General features: G+C 31.6%; 3 protein-coding genes across 3 annotated transcripts; 1 reads left to right on the forward strand and 2 right to left on the reverse strand.

The window, feature by feature from the left end:
• The first annotated feature begins 5,064 nt into the window (after positions 1 to 5,064).
• Positions 5,065 to 5,979, forward strand: LOC133813923 (glutathione S-transferase T3-like). Its single transcript, XM_062246951.1, has 2 exons — positions 5,065 to 5,387; positions 5,475 to 5,979. The coding sequence occupies exons 1-2, from the start codon at positions 5,065 to 5,067 to the stop codon at positions 5,977 to 5,979; spliced, it is 828 nt and encodes a 275-aa protein (XP_062102935.1).
• A 438-nt stretch (positions 5,980 to 6,417) lies between these two features.
• On the reverse strand, positions 6,418 to 6,843 carry LOC133813924 (uncharacterized). The gene has a single exon (XM_062246952.1). It carries the CDS (start codon positions 6,841 to 6,843, stop codon positions 6,418 to 6,420), a length of 426 nt encoding a protein of 141 aa, XP_062102936.1.
• A 648-nt stretch (positions 6,844 to 7,491) lies between these two features.
• Positions 7,492 to 8,190, reverse strand: LOC133813925 (glutathione S-transferase T3-like). Its single transcript, XM_062246953.1, has one exon. The coding sequence runs from the start codon at positions 8,188 to 8,190 to the stop codon at positions 7,492 to 7,494; it is 699 nt and encodes a 232-aa protein (XP_062102937.1).
• Between the last annotated feature and the right edge of the window lie 7,826 nt (positions 8,191 to 16,016).

The following is a 16,016-nucleotide window of genomic DNA, read 5'->3' on the forward strand; positions in this document are numbered from 1 at the left end:
ATTATTCTCTGCTTCATTATAATAAACGAAATAAATTAATAAACACAATACAAATATGCACATAAGTTTATTCATTGGCTATGTTTATTATTTTGTGCACAATTTAATTCAACATACCAATAAAATAAACAAATTTGTGTTTATTTAATGTTTATGTTAAAAAAAAATAATCAAATAATTTTAAAATATGTTTATTTCAGCTAGAGATAATGTTATTGTCTCAATGAAAAATAAGAACTATTACAACTCTAAGAAAAAATATATAAACGATAAGATTAGGGGTGAGCACGGTGTGGTTTGGGCGGTTTGAACACTTTTTAATACACCACGCCACAAGTGCGGTTTAGTAACTAGAACACACCATGCGGTGTGATTTGGTTGCACCAAACCGACCAAACCAAACCATTTTTTGCGGTGTGGTTTGGGCGGTTTTCCACGGTTTGTGTTAAAAAATATGCCATAACAAAATTTAAATTTTTTAAAAAATACTAAATCCTTAGTTCATAACAAATCCTTAATAAGTTCTAAACAACATCACAAGTTATCAATTAAGTTTAGTGAAACACAAAAAAAATATACAAGTCTCCTATATTGGGTAACTATAAAAAATGGTATATATGTAAAGTTTATTTTTTTTAATATATTTGTAAGTATGCGGTGCGGTGCGGTGCAAACCAAAATTTCACACCGCCAAACCGCGCACCGCACCGCACCACACGGTTTAGCTAAAATACAAACCATACCGAACCATTACACTTTTGACACCGCGGTTTGCGGTGTAGTATGGTGCGGTGCGGTCGGTCACCGCAGTTTGTCGGTTTAGATGCTCACCCCTAGATAAGATGATGATCAAATAAGTTTATAATTCTATTGCAAAAATACAAGTGAATATAAAAGTAAATATAAAAATAAGGAGATGAAATAGAAGAAATCACAACTCGATGACAAAAGTTACAAATAAACTAAAAATAGTAAATCAAAGTAGGTAGAAGATGATACAACTCTTATAGCAAGAGGAAATAAAAGAAAGATGACAAGATGAACAATATAAGAAATAATAAACAACAAGAACAATAAAATAAATCACTCTCACTTACACAGCCAAAGTGAAGAGCATTGAGGATCACCAACTTGAACAAGGTTTACAACCTTTGTCCAAAAACTTATTTCTTTTATCTCAAGCACTAAGAGATTCTCTCAATATTGGAAATAGCTATCTATAATAGTCAAGCATTTTTTATGTATTTCTAACCAAGTGCTCTAGTAGATAGAAAATAATGTGTCTTACAAGAGAGCATTAAGCTCCTATTTATAGAGTTTGAGATACCCTTTGAATTTCAAATTCCACCAACTCTCATTGTTGTTACAAATGTTTAATTGGATGTTTATGGAATTAAAATAGAGATTTGGGAGTTACTTGGGATGTTAGAATCGTTCAAATTAGAAAAAACTGAAAAAAGAAAATGGTTGTCAGCACCTCTAGCCGCGACCAAGAGTATCAGTGGTCGCAATCATTGGCCTCTGTCCCCCATGTCGTGGCCAGGGATAATCAGTGGTCGCGACCACAGTGCAAATTTCAACCTTCAAATTTCAGTTTTCAAAAAAACATCACAATCTCTTCCAACATGATTTTGTAACATCCATACACCTAATGGGAGTTAAAAGCATGTCTCCAACAATCATATTTCATAATTGCTTTGTGAAATCCAAACTCAAATGTGTAATATACAATATACACATTATTGAGTAATATTTGGAAGTTGCAAACTTGTAACTAATTTTGTAACTCTAAAATATGTCACATTTTAGCACACACATGTGTCCAAGTTCATGACTCTTAATAATATGTTACAAAGTGTGACAAAAGACAAATTACTTTTTGTCACATTATTTAATCTAACATTATATTATTTAAAATAATATAACAACTTCTATATCGTAAATATCTTTTATTTGTGCACAATTATATAGAACATAATAATAAAATAAATAACTTTGTGTCTAATGTTTATTTCTTTTAAAAAATAAAATAAATAAACAAATCAATTCAAAAATATGTTTATTTCTGTTCGTAAATGTGTATTATTTTGTATTTCATTATAAACATACTAGTTAAATTAACTGACTATATATTCATATCCACTTAAATGTATATATCAAACTTGTGCCATATTTATTTTATAGTAACATATTGGAATTAACTAACAAAATAAATAAAAATTTTGCCTTTGTATATTACAAAAAATAAATAAATAAACAAACAACATTATTTATTAATGTACGTTTCGTCAAGCTTCAAAACTTTTTTTTTTATTTCAAGTTAATATATTTTCCTTCTTTCTTTGAATGGTTATAACTCTTTTTTCACTATTTTTATCATGAAATGTATATATATTTCTTAATAATATGTAATTAATAGGATTGATTTATATTTTAAATATATTTGATATCAGTTTATATATCGTATGTCTTTGATTTATGACATTAATGAATAACATATGTATATTTGTATATATTTTGTATATGATGTTATAATTAAGTTTTTTTTTTTATATATATATATTATATGTTCCTAGCTTTTGTTGTATATGAATAAAAATTTCCCTAAAATTTATCCAAGTAGTGTTAATTTTGATTTTTTTTCTTTATGTAGAGTAAACAATATCTAGCTAAAACGTTATATATAAAACTATGAAATTAATGTATGATTGTGTAAGTAAGATTCAATAAGTCATATTGTAATTGTCATTATTATAAAAAGCTTTCTTATGGACTTACTTAAGACACGCTCACGAAAGCAAGGCTTCGAACTAACTATGGTTTTAAATTTCAATTCAATTGTGGTCCCAACACAAATTGTTTTGTTTTTATTTTTATTTTTACCATATATAAGATATGGTACTTCTTCGGTGCACCCTTAAAAAAGGGTATAATGGTGCACCTCCTTCTAGTTTATGACTCATGAAGTATTTTTGACGCATATTTTTTTTTATATTTATGTACATTGTAGTTATTTAGAGTATTTTGTAAATTTTCGAAAAATTTTAAATAATTTACAGTATAAAAAATAAAGTTAAAATAGTTTGTTGCATGCGTGACTGTTTTTTTTATGCATGTGGAAAGTAACTTGTTTTAAACTTATTTTCGATAATGTGAATTATTCAAAAAAATTTAAAAATTTACATAAAATTCTAAATAACTACAATAAACACGGTTATAAAATTAATTTCGTCAAAAATATTTCTCAAAACAAAAATAACAAGAGGGCGAACCCAAAAATCCTCCAATAACGTATATATGTATTTATATATAAATAATATATATTTTTTGTGGGGGAGGGAAGAGGGTTAAAAGCAAAGAAGTGGGTACTTTTTGACCTTAAAAAATGGAACACATGTTAGCTGAAATTTTAAAGCAAAGATTTATTTACCTTTTCTTTCTTGGGTTTCACTTTCCGCGATTGGGGACAATGCCAATGTAAATGTAATTTGGATGGCTTTAATCTTTAGTGTGTCCCAAAAAGAAGTCGGCAAGGCAACCAACCAAACAAGGCAAAATTTAATTTAATCAAATGATAAAGAAATTAACTTTAACGCGGTACCATACTTTTGACAGTCTTACCCAAAATTGCAGCTGTCACATCATGGTAAGATTTTGTCTAATTTATTAAATAAAATCTACTCACTCATTTTTGTCACATGCATGAAGCACAACGTACGTAACCACTTTATTAATCATGTGATTACACCATAGAATCTCAAATAATATTGTCTCTTTCTCTGGTTGAACTTGAAATAAAAAAATTCAAAATTTTGGTACTTGAAAAATACTAATTTATTGAAATAATAATATCTTTTAATATATTATTATTTGTATTTATAAATTGAAGTTAGATAGTTAATGTAGTGTTATAAAAGAGGTATATGATTATTTTTTAGTCAATTTTTATAAAATTGAATTTTAATAGTGATATAAAATATGTATAAAATTTGATTGACACAAAATATAGCATAAGTTAAATTTAGCTTATAATAAATATCACACTTTTAAATACTTTTTTGCCAGTCATTAATACAAATTATTAATTTTTTAATTTATAATTTATCTTTTAATAAAAAAATTAATTATTTTTATATATTTTCAATAAACATTAATAACTATATTGACTTTTTTTTGGCCGTTAACACTTTGTGCATTGAAGTACACATGCAAAAAATATGCCAAATATATCATTGACATATATTTTGGGCCAAATTTGACACTAATTATATACTATAAAATTAGAGATGATCTTATATAATAATAAAAAGTATAATTTTTAGTATTGTGGTTGAAATTGAAAATTAATTTATTGCTAAAATTATACCATTTTTGAGTTAGTTGAAATGTTAGAGCAACTACAATGCTCATTGCCAAATATATGGCTTGTTAACTTTTTCTCACAGGCAACCAAATATAAGGATGGCTTACCATTGTAGCCGAAAGTTGCTTATTAATTATGAAGGAGCCGTTGCCTCTGTGAGGCAACAATGCTTTCTTTATTTTTTTTTAATTATACATATATATATTATATATAGGAAATGTATTCGTTGGTAAAAAACGGTAATATATTAAAAAAATTCTTCTATAAATACTCATCTATTTCATTCAATTTTCACACAATTTCATACATTTTTCTTCCAAATTATCAATATCACAAAATTTATTTTTTTACCAATGGATTCCCAAAATTCTCAAAATTTTCCAAATTCTCCAAATACCAACTCCCAAAATCTAAATTTTCAAAATTCATCATTTTCTCCACATACCAATCCCCAAAATCCAAATTTTCAATATTCTCATATCAATCAAAATTTTCAAAATACTCCTTCTACTAATCCTCAAAATCCAAATTTTCAATATTATCAATTTAACCAAAGTTTTCCAAATTCTCAAAATTATCCCATGTCCTCTTACCCTTACCAAAATTTTGGCTCTATTGAGACACCCCAACAAGCTCCATTCTTCACACCAACAAATTCACTACCATATGCATTTCATATGCCTTCCCTACACCAACCCGAAATGGTTTCAAGAAATTATAGGCCAAGTATGGAAAAGTCTAGTATTGATTTGAATCGTGAAACATCATCGACATCTGTCTCTGAAACCCAACCTGAACATAGTGTTGAAGGGTTGGAAAATGTAGTTCTACACAATGAAGATGAATCAAGGCATAAATGTAAAGTCAAATGGAGCAAGGAAGCCACTATACTTCTGATAAGTGGATGGCTTAATACATCTAAGGATGCCATTGTGGGCAATGACCAGACTTCTACACATTTCTGGGCTCGAATCGCAGATTACTTCAACACCAACCAAAAAGGTGAGCAAGCAAGGACTGGAAGGTAATGCAAAGACCATTGGAACAAGATGAATCAAAAGGTGGCGCGATTCAATGGATGTTATAAACGAGTTCAATTAGCACATCACAGTGGTTGGTCTGATGAGCAAATTCTTGAGAATGCACATCAATTGTACAAATCTGAAAATAACAACTCAAATTTTCTGCTTGTGGACTGTTGGAGATTGCTAAAGGATGAGCTGAAATGGAATACAATGTACCAACCAAAAGGTGGTAAGAGAACAAAGGTGTCAGATACAGGGGCATTTACTTCTTCTTCCAATGCAAACATCAGTGATGATGAAGTACGTGAAGTGTGCCCTACTGGCCAAAAGGCAGCAAAGAGAAAAGGGAAGGAAAAAAAAGACACACATGCTAGATTTATAGAGATTAGTGAACGGAAAGCATCTGCATTGGAGAAATTGGTGGCGATAAAGGAGAAAGAGGCGACGATAAAGGAGAAAGAGGCAGAAGATAATAGGATGACAAAATACATGGATTATCTCATCATGGACACGTCGCATATGACTCATGAACAAAAGAAAGATCATGAAAACTTGTGTACTTATATTAAGAATAATATCCTGAAGTTGTAATTGCTATGTATTTTTATCAACCGCGTTATTATGTCTAAATCAACTAAAAAATATAATTTTTTATCTTTTAGTTGATGCATTAGATGCTCAACTAATGCGACTTGGTGGAACACGTCGCATTAGATGCTCTTATAGGTTTTGGAGTTGTCAGAGCATCTCCAATGCAAACTACCCCAACATTGCCTAAAATGTCTAAATCAACTAAAAAATATAATTTTTTATTTTCTCTCTCATCCACATCACTTTTGGCAACATATTTCTTAAAAATACTCCAATGCAAGCTACCCTAAAAATTGCCAACCATGGTCCCCACATATTATTATTTAATATATCATTTTATAATTATAAATATTATCATACTAAATATTCGGTCCCAAAAATATCATTCACTCCTCGAACGAAATTGACTAGACATTCAATAGCAGTAGTTTCACCAATTCAAACATACTCATCAACATAATCGGCAGGCGCTCCATATGCCAACATTCGCATAGCAGCGGTGCACTTTTGTAATGGCAAAAGCCCCCTTCTACCGACTGCATCAAACCTCGTATGGAAATATTCTGAATGATTTTCTAGAGCTTGCACTATGCGTAGGAATACATGTCTACGCATTCTAAATCTTCTTCGAAATTGATATTCTGTATACACCGGTTCATCAGAAAAGTAGTCATCGAACAAACGTTGGTGTCCTTCTACATGACCTCTATCAATGTGGGCTCTCTTTCTTCCTTGTCTTGTTGAGCTACCCCCATCCATGAGCGCTTTGAAATATTGATCATCATGATCGTCAGTACACTCTGCAATTATGATATCCTCTAGACTCATATTGTTGTATGGATTAAGAGAATTTGGCGAATCCATTGTTGAACTTAGAGTATATGATATTTGGGAATGAAAGATGAATGAAAGAGTAAAATGAAGGATTGAATGGAGAGTTGAGTAAAAGGAATATTGAAATTTGGTATTTATAGACATGGTAGCCGTTGAAATATAGCCGTTAAAATATAGCCGTTAAAATGTAGACGTTAAAATATAGCCGTTAAAATATAGCCGTTGAAATGTAGCCGTTAAAATATAGCCGTTGAAATATAGCCGTTGAAATACAGCCGTTAAAATATAGCCGTTGAAATATAGCCATTAAAATGTAGCCGTTGAAATATAGCCGTTGAAATGTAGCCGTTAAAATATAGCCGTTCAAATGTAGCCGTTCAAATATAGCCGTTAACATAAAGGATAATTTATTTAAATAAAATAAAATACATAATAATGCGGTTGATAAAAATACATAGCAATTACAACTTCAGGATATTATTCTTAATATAAGTACACAAGTTTTCATGATCTTTCTTTTGTTCACGAGTCATATGCGACGTGTCCATGATGAGATAATCCATGTATTTTGTCATCCTATTATCTTCTGCCTCTTTCTCCTTTATCGTCGCCTCTTTCTCCTTTATCGCCACCAATTTCTCCAATGCAGATGCTTTCCGTTCACTAATCTCTATAAATCTAGCATGTGTGTCTTTTTTTTTCCTTCCCTTTTCTCTCTGCTACCTTTTGGCCAGTAGGGCGCACTTCACGTACTTCATCATCACTGATGTTTGCATTGGAAGAAGAAGTAAATGCCTCTGTATCTGACACCTTTGTTCTCTTACCACCTTTTGGTTGGTACATTGTATTCCATTTCGGCTCATCCTTTAGCAATCTCCAACAGTCCACAAGCAGAAAATTTGAGTTGTTATTTTCAGATTTGTACAATTGATGTGCATTCTCAAGAATTTGCTCATCAGACCAACCACTGTGATGTGCTAATTGAACTCGTTTATAACATCCATTGAATCGCGCCACCTTTTGATTCATCTTGTTCCAATGGTCTTTGCATTGCCTTCCAGTCCTTGCTTGCTCACCTTTTTGGTTGGTGTTGAAGTAATCTGCGATTCGAGCCCAGAAATGTGTAGAAGTCTGGTCATTGCCCACAATGGCATCCTTAGATGTATTAAGCCATCCACTTATCAGAAGTATAGTGGTTTCCTTGCTCCATTTGACTTTACATTTATGCCTTGATTCATCTTCATTGTGCAGAACTACATTTTCCAACCCTTCAACACTATGTTCAGGTTGGGTTTCAGAGACAGATGTCGATGATGTTTCACGATTCAAATCAATACTAGATTTTTCCATACTTGGCCTATAATTTCTTGAAACCATTTCGGGTTGGTGTAGGGAAGGCATATGAAATGCATATGGTAGTGAATTTGTTGGTGTGAAGAATGGAGCTTGTTGGGGTGTCTCAATAGAGCCAAAATTTTGGTAAGGGTAAGAGGACATGGGATAATTTTGAAAATTTGGAAAACTTTGGTTAAATCGATAATATTGAAAATTTGGATTTTGAGGATTAGTAGAAGGAGTATTTTGAAAATTTTGATTGATATGAGAATATTGAAAATTTGGATTTTGGGGATTGGTATGTGGAGAAAATGATGAATTTTGAAAATTTAGATTTTGGGAGTTGGTATTTGGAGAATTTGGAAAATTTTGAGAATTTTGGGAATCCATTGGTAAAAAAATAAATTTTGTGATATTGATAATTTGGAAGAAAAATGTATGAAATAGTGTGAAAATTGAATAAAATAAATGAGTATTTATAGAAGAAATTTATTTAATATATTACTGTTTTTACCAACGGATACATTTCCTATATATAATATATATATATATGTATAATTAAAAAACAAAATATAGAAGGCATCGTTGCCTCACAGAGGCAACAACTCCTTCATAATTATTAAGCAACATTTGGCTACAATAGTAAGCCATTAAACCATTTGGACCATTTGGTTGCCTATCAGAAAAAGTACACAAGCTATATTTTTTGCACCGAGCAGTATAGTTGCTCTCATTAATGCTTACTGGACTTTGCACAATTTTTTTCAGAAGACTTTCGACAGAAGTTTTGGTTATGTATCATTTAAATGTATTGCAATACCCAATCATAAGATTCAATTCATTTAAAAATAAATAAAAAATTATATATAATTGAATTGGGAGACACATCAATTTCCTTTGAATTTGAAAGGTTGATGTGAGATGATGCATATTTTTCCAAGCCAACAAACAAGATGTACGGGGATGATGCATTCATGAATCATGATTTAAAGTTAAGTGTTTTTAGCTTAATTGTACTTGCACTGAAAAATTAAATTATTATTTTATGGAAAAAAATAAATTTCTCTTTCAAAAAAAAAAAAAAAATAAATTATTACATGCCAGTTACTGTATTAATTGCACATTATGGACGCTGCGCACCAAAATAAGCTGTTGTACCAGATTTCATAGAGTTACGTATATTTACAAAGAATTGCTAACGTGAGTCAGTTTTATATATTTAAATTTAATAAATATTAAAAATTATTCTTATTTAATTATAAAGTGTCAAATTATTTGGTATAAAATATCTAAGGTGCCAAATAACAACATTCACATATATTTATAGGACAATTATATGGTGGACATCATTTTTGACACCATTGGATGGACAGTTTAATTTTGGCAGTGAAGAAATTATAACTTATATTTTTCTATATGACTGATTTGTATCCTGTCAATTTTTGAAAAATTTCAAATAATTTATAATTCTAAAAAATATTTTAATTAATTATTTGAACTCTATTTTTTATATTGTAAATTATTTAAAATTTTTCAAAAGTTGATTAAAATATATGCTATAATTACCCAATATATACCTTTATATATATATATATATATAAAAAAAATAGTTATAAATTATGAGGAAAAATGACACTACAGATCGAGTCAAAAGTGGCAGCCCATCATAAATTGCCCTATATTTTTATATCCCCTAAAGAAAAAAGGAGAGAGACTTACATTTTATATATTTATATATATTATATTCATTTTCGAATATGAAATATTGTTGTATCATACCAAAAATAAATGATCAGTTTTGGATAAATTAGAGAAGATATAACTATATATTAGATACAGCAATCAAAGCAGAGAAAAAGCGTTTAAAAATACAGATAATATTATAATGTAATTGATCGCATCAATGATTAATTAAATTAAAGTGACTGAATTATTTGTCTAATTAGTTGGAGCTTTGAAAATTATGTTAACAATGCTTATCAACTTCATTTTCGTAAAACACACTTTGATAACAAAGCTAGTTTGCAAAAATATCTTGTTTGATTTTTCTAGTCATTATATAGAAAATTAAATTATAAATATGCCAGCTGCAGTATTTCTGGCTTAAAACAACAATAATTGTAGTTGAAACTAGCATATCGACATTAATTATTTAGTTACGAAGGAGCTTGCTAAGGAAAATTAAAGTGATTATTAAGCACTAAATTGAATGATCGCAGATCCCTTGACTAAAGACATACCACTACATAAATTCAAGGATCATAAATTGAATGTATAAGATTATCTTTCTCTTATGTAATTTTTCATTAAAAATTATATTAATGAAATTCTTATTTAGATATTTTCTCATATTCATGTGCATCTTAATTTTATTTAAAAAAAATTATCTTTATTGGACCTGAATAAGCGTAGGGTATATTCATTAAGTTGTATCGCCGCATAAAATTTATTGTTAAGTAATAAATACATTGTAATACATGAAAGTTAATACTCGTCATATCGCTATGATTTATGTGTTGTTGCCTAACAAGGATAATCATTGGACTTAAGTGATACTTTAGTTTACATGCAGACCAAGTAAGACAATGATAGAATATTTTATTAAATTAATTAGAGAATACCAAAAAAACCATAATTCTAATTAATTATGAATAAATAAGTGCTATATATATAGGTTATTATTATTATTATTATTGACATTTTTGTTTGTTCCAGTAAAGCATACACATTGCATTCTCAACTAAGTACTAACCATGCATGTGACAACACATCTTTTGTTTTAAATCGGTTAGGTGTTATTATGTATTTATGCAGTTATTAATAATACCTGATCTTAACACCAAGTAAATATATATATATTTATATATATTAAAAGAAAGGGACTGATAATTAATAATGTATAATATTAATTAGATGCATGCCACAAATTTGTAATTTGGTTTAGATATATATATATATATACGCTTGTAATTTATTAAAAAAAAGAATTACTACACTTCATGATTTTCAGGTACGTACGTGTACTCACTTTGAGCTTACAATTGGGGTACGTAGTACGTACATGTGCTTCTTAACGTACCTCAAGGTTATAACCTCCTGTATAAGCCAACTAAAGTCATTAATTTTGTCACATACGTATATCATTCTTTCATGACAAAATACTAACACTTGTCATCATATACGTATAAAATTGTCAACCGAAGAGAAACTACTACTTAACTAAGTGATCGAGAGCTACACTATATAAAGCATTAAAATGTATCAAGAAAAATAACACAAATTTTTATAGTGGTTTTTAACTCATTCTAAATTTGTAATAATAGCATCTACGTATATACGTGTAGTATTTTCTACTGTGCTCTTTGGGTGTTAACTTACAGGTACAGTACTCCCTGATTTCTAATAAAGTATATGAATCTAGTTTAAATGTAAAATATTAATCCTAAATATATATTAGGAGAAATTTCTAATAAAATTAAACATAATTATCCCCAGACTCATCTTCCTTCGAGCATACAGATGTGTTCGAGAACTAAAATTTAGTCAAGTCCTACTTATAAGGGTAATACATGTAGACACATTAATAGTACTATATAATTGAATTTAAATGAAATCAATTTTAACAATTCTGTAAAGTACGTAGTGTTGCCAATTAAATATTTTTCCAACTACTTATTAATTTTTTAAAATGAAAGTTTTTTTTCTCAGCAGTTTTTAGAAAATTGTTTTGGAAATTTACATTTCATCACACCGTTCTTAATTTATAAATTCCCTCGACTTTTTTTTTTCCTTTTCCCCAAATGGTTTCATAAGAATTGCTGCAAAAAATAGCAACAATAACCACAGTCTTTTTATTCCTTCTTACTTAACATTCTTGCTCTCTCACCTGATGATCTCTCTCCCTCCTTCACCATTGTTCTATTTCACCTTCATTATCACTCTCAATTTTCTCCATACACCACCATATTTTCTCAAGAACTCCTCTTCACCATCAATCTTCTCTTTGCGATTATATTTTACTTTTACAATATAAAATAAATCTATTTTATAATAAAAATTTAAAATAAATACTAAAAAAAAGAATTTTTTTTAATAAAATAAAAGGACGAAGGGCTTAAACAAATAAAAAAACTTTTAATTTAAAAAGAGGAGAACGAAGGAAAAACAACTTTATTTTAGCATTTGTATTTTTAATTTTTATTTTAAGATATATTTATTTTATATTGTAAAAGAAAATAAAAAGTTATTTGTTATTAATTAGATTTTTAATTTTTGAATATTTAAAAATTTATTTAATTAATTTGAAACTTTTAGTATTGTTTATAAAATGATTTTTTTAAGGATTTAATTATTATTTTTAAGCAAAAAAAAAAAGATTTTCTTAAAAAAAATTAAATTAGTTTTAATAAAAAAAGGCACAATTTGGTATTGGTAAAAGTTCGAGAAGCAAAATTGCTAATTATACTACACATGACACTGCCCACTACTACAAAAACATTATTTTAGGACACTTTTTAAGGGCACTCACCTAAATATGAGTCCTAAAAACAGCTCCTGGACTTTTTAGGACTCGCGTTGTGAGTCCATAAAGAATTTCTTTTAGGGCTCGAGGAGCGAGTCCTAAAAACTATGTGTGTCTTAAAAATTTGAATTTATTTTAACAAACATTACCTGGACTTTTTAGGACTCGCAAAGAATTTCTTTTAGGGCTCGCGTGTCCTAAAAGTTTGATTTTTTTAACAAACACCTCCCGGACTTTATAGGACACTCATTGCAAGTCTTTAAAGAATTTTTTTAGGACACACAGTGCGAGCCCTAAAAACTTATGCATGTCCTAAAAGTTTGAATAATTTTTTTTAACAAAAGTTTTATTATTATTAATTAAAAAAAAAAAAAATCACTCAGCCCCTTTTTCTCTCTCTCTCCTCGGTTCCTTCTCTCTCTCCCTCTCTCTCCTTGCGTCGTCTCTGCCAGGGCCGAACGGCCGCCGTCCTGTCGCTGGCCACCGCCACGCTCCAGACCATTGGACGCGCCGTCCCCCGAAACCTCCAACCCCCGAAGATGGACACCTTACGCGCGACCTATGGCCCTCAACGGGGCACTTGAAGTTCTGTTGTTCATGGGTTTCTCCCAAACTTTCTGAGCACTTTCCGGCCACCTCGAGTCACCACGAGCTGAACCACCACCACTGTAACGCCCTGGTTACCCCAGAACAGTTACGGTGATCGGTGAACCGGAAATTTGACCCACTACCCGAGTCCTTTGGTTAAAAAAATGTGCTCTAAGTGTTATTAACAGGCTAAGGTGGAAAACCAATAAAAATTAAAGGATATATTTATTTAATGCATAAAACTGTTCATGGGCCCATAAAATCTTTTACAAGTTATTTACACTCAAAATGGTCATTACTATTTCAAATTTACAAACCCGCCGACCTAAGCGGCAAAAATAGGGTAAACCCCCTAGTTCCTCTGACAAATCCTTGGCCGTGGTGGTCAAGCTGCTGCATATGTACACATCACCACCTAAGCTCTCCACTCAAGGCTGGGTGAGCTTTTCTTTCCCTTTACCTGCACCACATAGCACCCATGAGCCAAAGCCCAGCAAGAAAACACAATAATGCATATAGATATTATCAACTGATTATCATTATAATCACGCAGAGCTTATAGCTCTTAAACAAATGAGTGAATATCACTTGAGGTTCTAGTAAACCATACTGAGTGACTGACAAGCAAGTCACTAATTTAAACAGATGAGTGACTGCTGGGTAAGTCACTAGCCTTAAACAGATGAGAGATTGATGGGTAAATTTCTAACTTAAACAGTTGAGTGACTGTTGGGTAAGTCACTAGCTTAAATAGATGAGAGACTGATGGGTAAGTCTCTAACTTAACAGATGAGTGACTGTTGGGTAAGTCACACAAGCGCTTTTAGTTTTTATCAAACTTGAGGTCGGTCCGGCATTAACGCTCTTCTGAGTAAATTAATACAGAAGTCGATTAGATCTAATATTTATTGGCTTCCGTTGAACACGCTAAAGCTGTCCTGACTTATAAGTCAGCACTGTGTGACTAGTGCCCAGTACCACTGCTGAACTTGACTAATAAGTCACAACTTCACAGTTGATACTGACACATTTGCCAATTCTGACTAATTAGTCAGTACCATGCACAAGTGAGCAAGATTTGCTAAGCATTCAATAATCAATCCATGTCCACATTTACACAATCAACATGCCTCATGAACAACCATGCATGTCACATATGGGGTGTAGTTTTCTTACCTCTGGTTCGAGCGAGAATTATAATAAGAACGACTCGTGAGAACGATCGACCTTTGATTCCTTAGTGGTTACCTAATCATAACCAATTATAACCTCCATTAATGAAAATCAACATTGAAAGGGTCTTAGCCTAAGCAACACTCTCGGGACCTCGAAACATGCCCACACGGTGAGTAGATTCGATCCCGGGCCTTAAGGATTGAAACCCCAAGCCAAAAACCCTTAAAAACACCCAAAACGGGACTTTGAAGGAATAGAGTAGCGCTACAGCGTTGCTCCCTAGCGCCCCAGCGCTATTCTCAGAACCCAAAAAATGCCCAAATGCCTCCTGTGTAGCGTTGTAGCGCCCTGGGGTGGGCGCTATAGCACTACCTCCAGACCAGATATCCCCTGAAACCTCCTTCTTCAACTCCTTCGATTCTAACTTGATTCCAATGCTTCCAAATCCCATTTTTGGTGCTAAATGAACCCAAAAATGATCCTAACATACCCCAAACTTTACAACCATAAGAACCCTAGCCAAAACTCCCAACAAAACCAAGTATTCAACCTAGAAATCACAACTGCAAAACAGAACTAAAACAGGGCAAACCAGGGAATTCAATGGCTAGAAACTTACCCAAAGCTCATCTTGTGATGCTCTTCAATGGAGGAACACTCTCCCAAACTCCCAAGGCTTACTTCCCAAGCTTGAATCCTCAAGAATGGTTCAAAAATCACAAAGAAAACTGAAGGAGAAGAGATACGGGAAGGCTTTTGAATATACTAAGTTTTTCTACCTCTTTCACAGCTCAAAAATGGTTTATATCTATCCTACGGGTGAAAAGACCAAAATACCCCTAGGTCAAATAAGGTTTTCCAAAGGCTCCTAAGGGCAAAATTGGTATTCCCCACCTATCTCGTTAATCATAATTACCGCTTTCTAATTCCCGCTATTCTCAATAATCTCAAACACCAATAATTCATATCATGTTTCCCTTTAATTCCTGGTAACGCTCTAATCATTAAAATCACCCCGAGACTCATCCCAAGCTCGGAACTTAAACCTGTTATGACTAGACCGCTAATTAATATTCCAAGATCGTCTCATGCCGAATTGCTCGAACAAACCCACATTATGATGTGGTCTCAACAATATATCACTGACATGCATACAAATATACAATTATACCCTCAACGGGCCAAATTACCATCGCATCTCTGTAATTAAAATGTGGACCCACATGCACGCATATAACATCATATTATAATATAATTCACATATACATGCATATTATCAACTAATGGCATAATTAAGCAAGTATGGCCCTCCCAGCCTACTAATCCCGCCATTAAACCACATCAGAGAATTCGGGGCATCACAACTATCCCCTCCTTACAGAAATTTCTTCCTCAAAATTTACCTGAACAGCTTGGGATATTGACTCTGCATATCTGACTCCAGCTCCTAGGTCGCTTCCTCGACCTTGTTGTTCCTCCACAATACCTTAACCAAAGGTATCGTCTTATTCCTGAGGACCTTGTCTTTTCTGTCAAGAATCTGGACTAGCTGCTCCTCAAAGGAGAGATCTGGCTCTAGCTC

This window comes from Humulus lupulus, chromosome 2 (assembly GCF_963169125.1).
Source record: "Humulus lupulus chromosome 2, drHumLupu1.1, whole genome shotgun sequence".
NCBI classification, from domain to species: Eukaryota; Viridiplantae; Streptophyta; class Magnoliopsida; order Rosales; family Cannabaceae; genus Humulus; species Humulus lupulus.

Bases quoted from the DNA above. Each gene is read 5' to 3' on its own strand.
- LOC133813923 (XM_062246951.1), top strand. From the start codon at position 5,065: ATGGTTTCAAGAAATTATAGGCCAAGTATGGAAAAGTCTAGTATTGAT. The intron at 5,388-5,474 runs GTAATGCAAAGA...AGCACATCACAG, and splicing joins GAGCAAGCAAGGACTGGAAG to TGGTTGGTCTGATGAGCAAA.
- LOC133813924 (XM_062246952.1), bottom strand. From the start codon at position 6,843: ATGGATTCGCCAAATTCTCTTAATCCATACAACAATATGAGTCTAGAG.
- LOC133813925 (XM_062246953.1), bottom strand. From the start codon at position 8,190: ATGGTTTCAAGAAATTATAGGCCAAGTATGGAAAAATCTAGTATTGAT.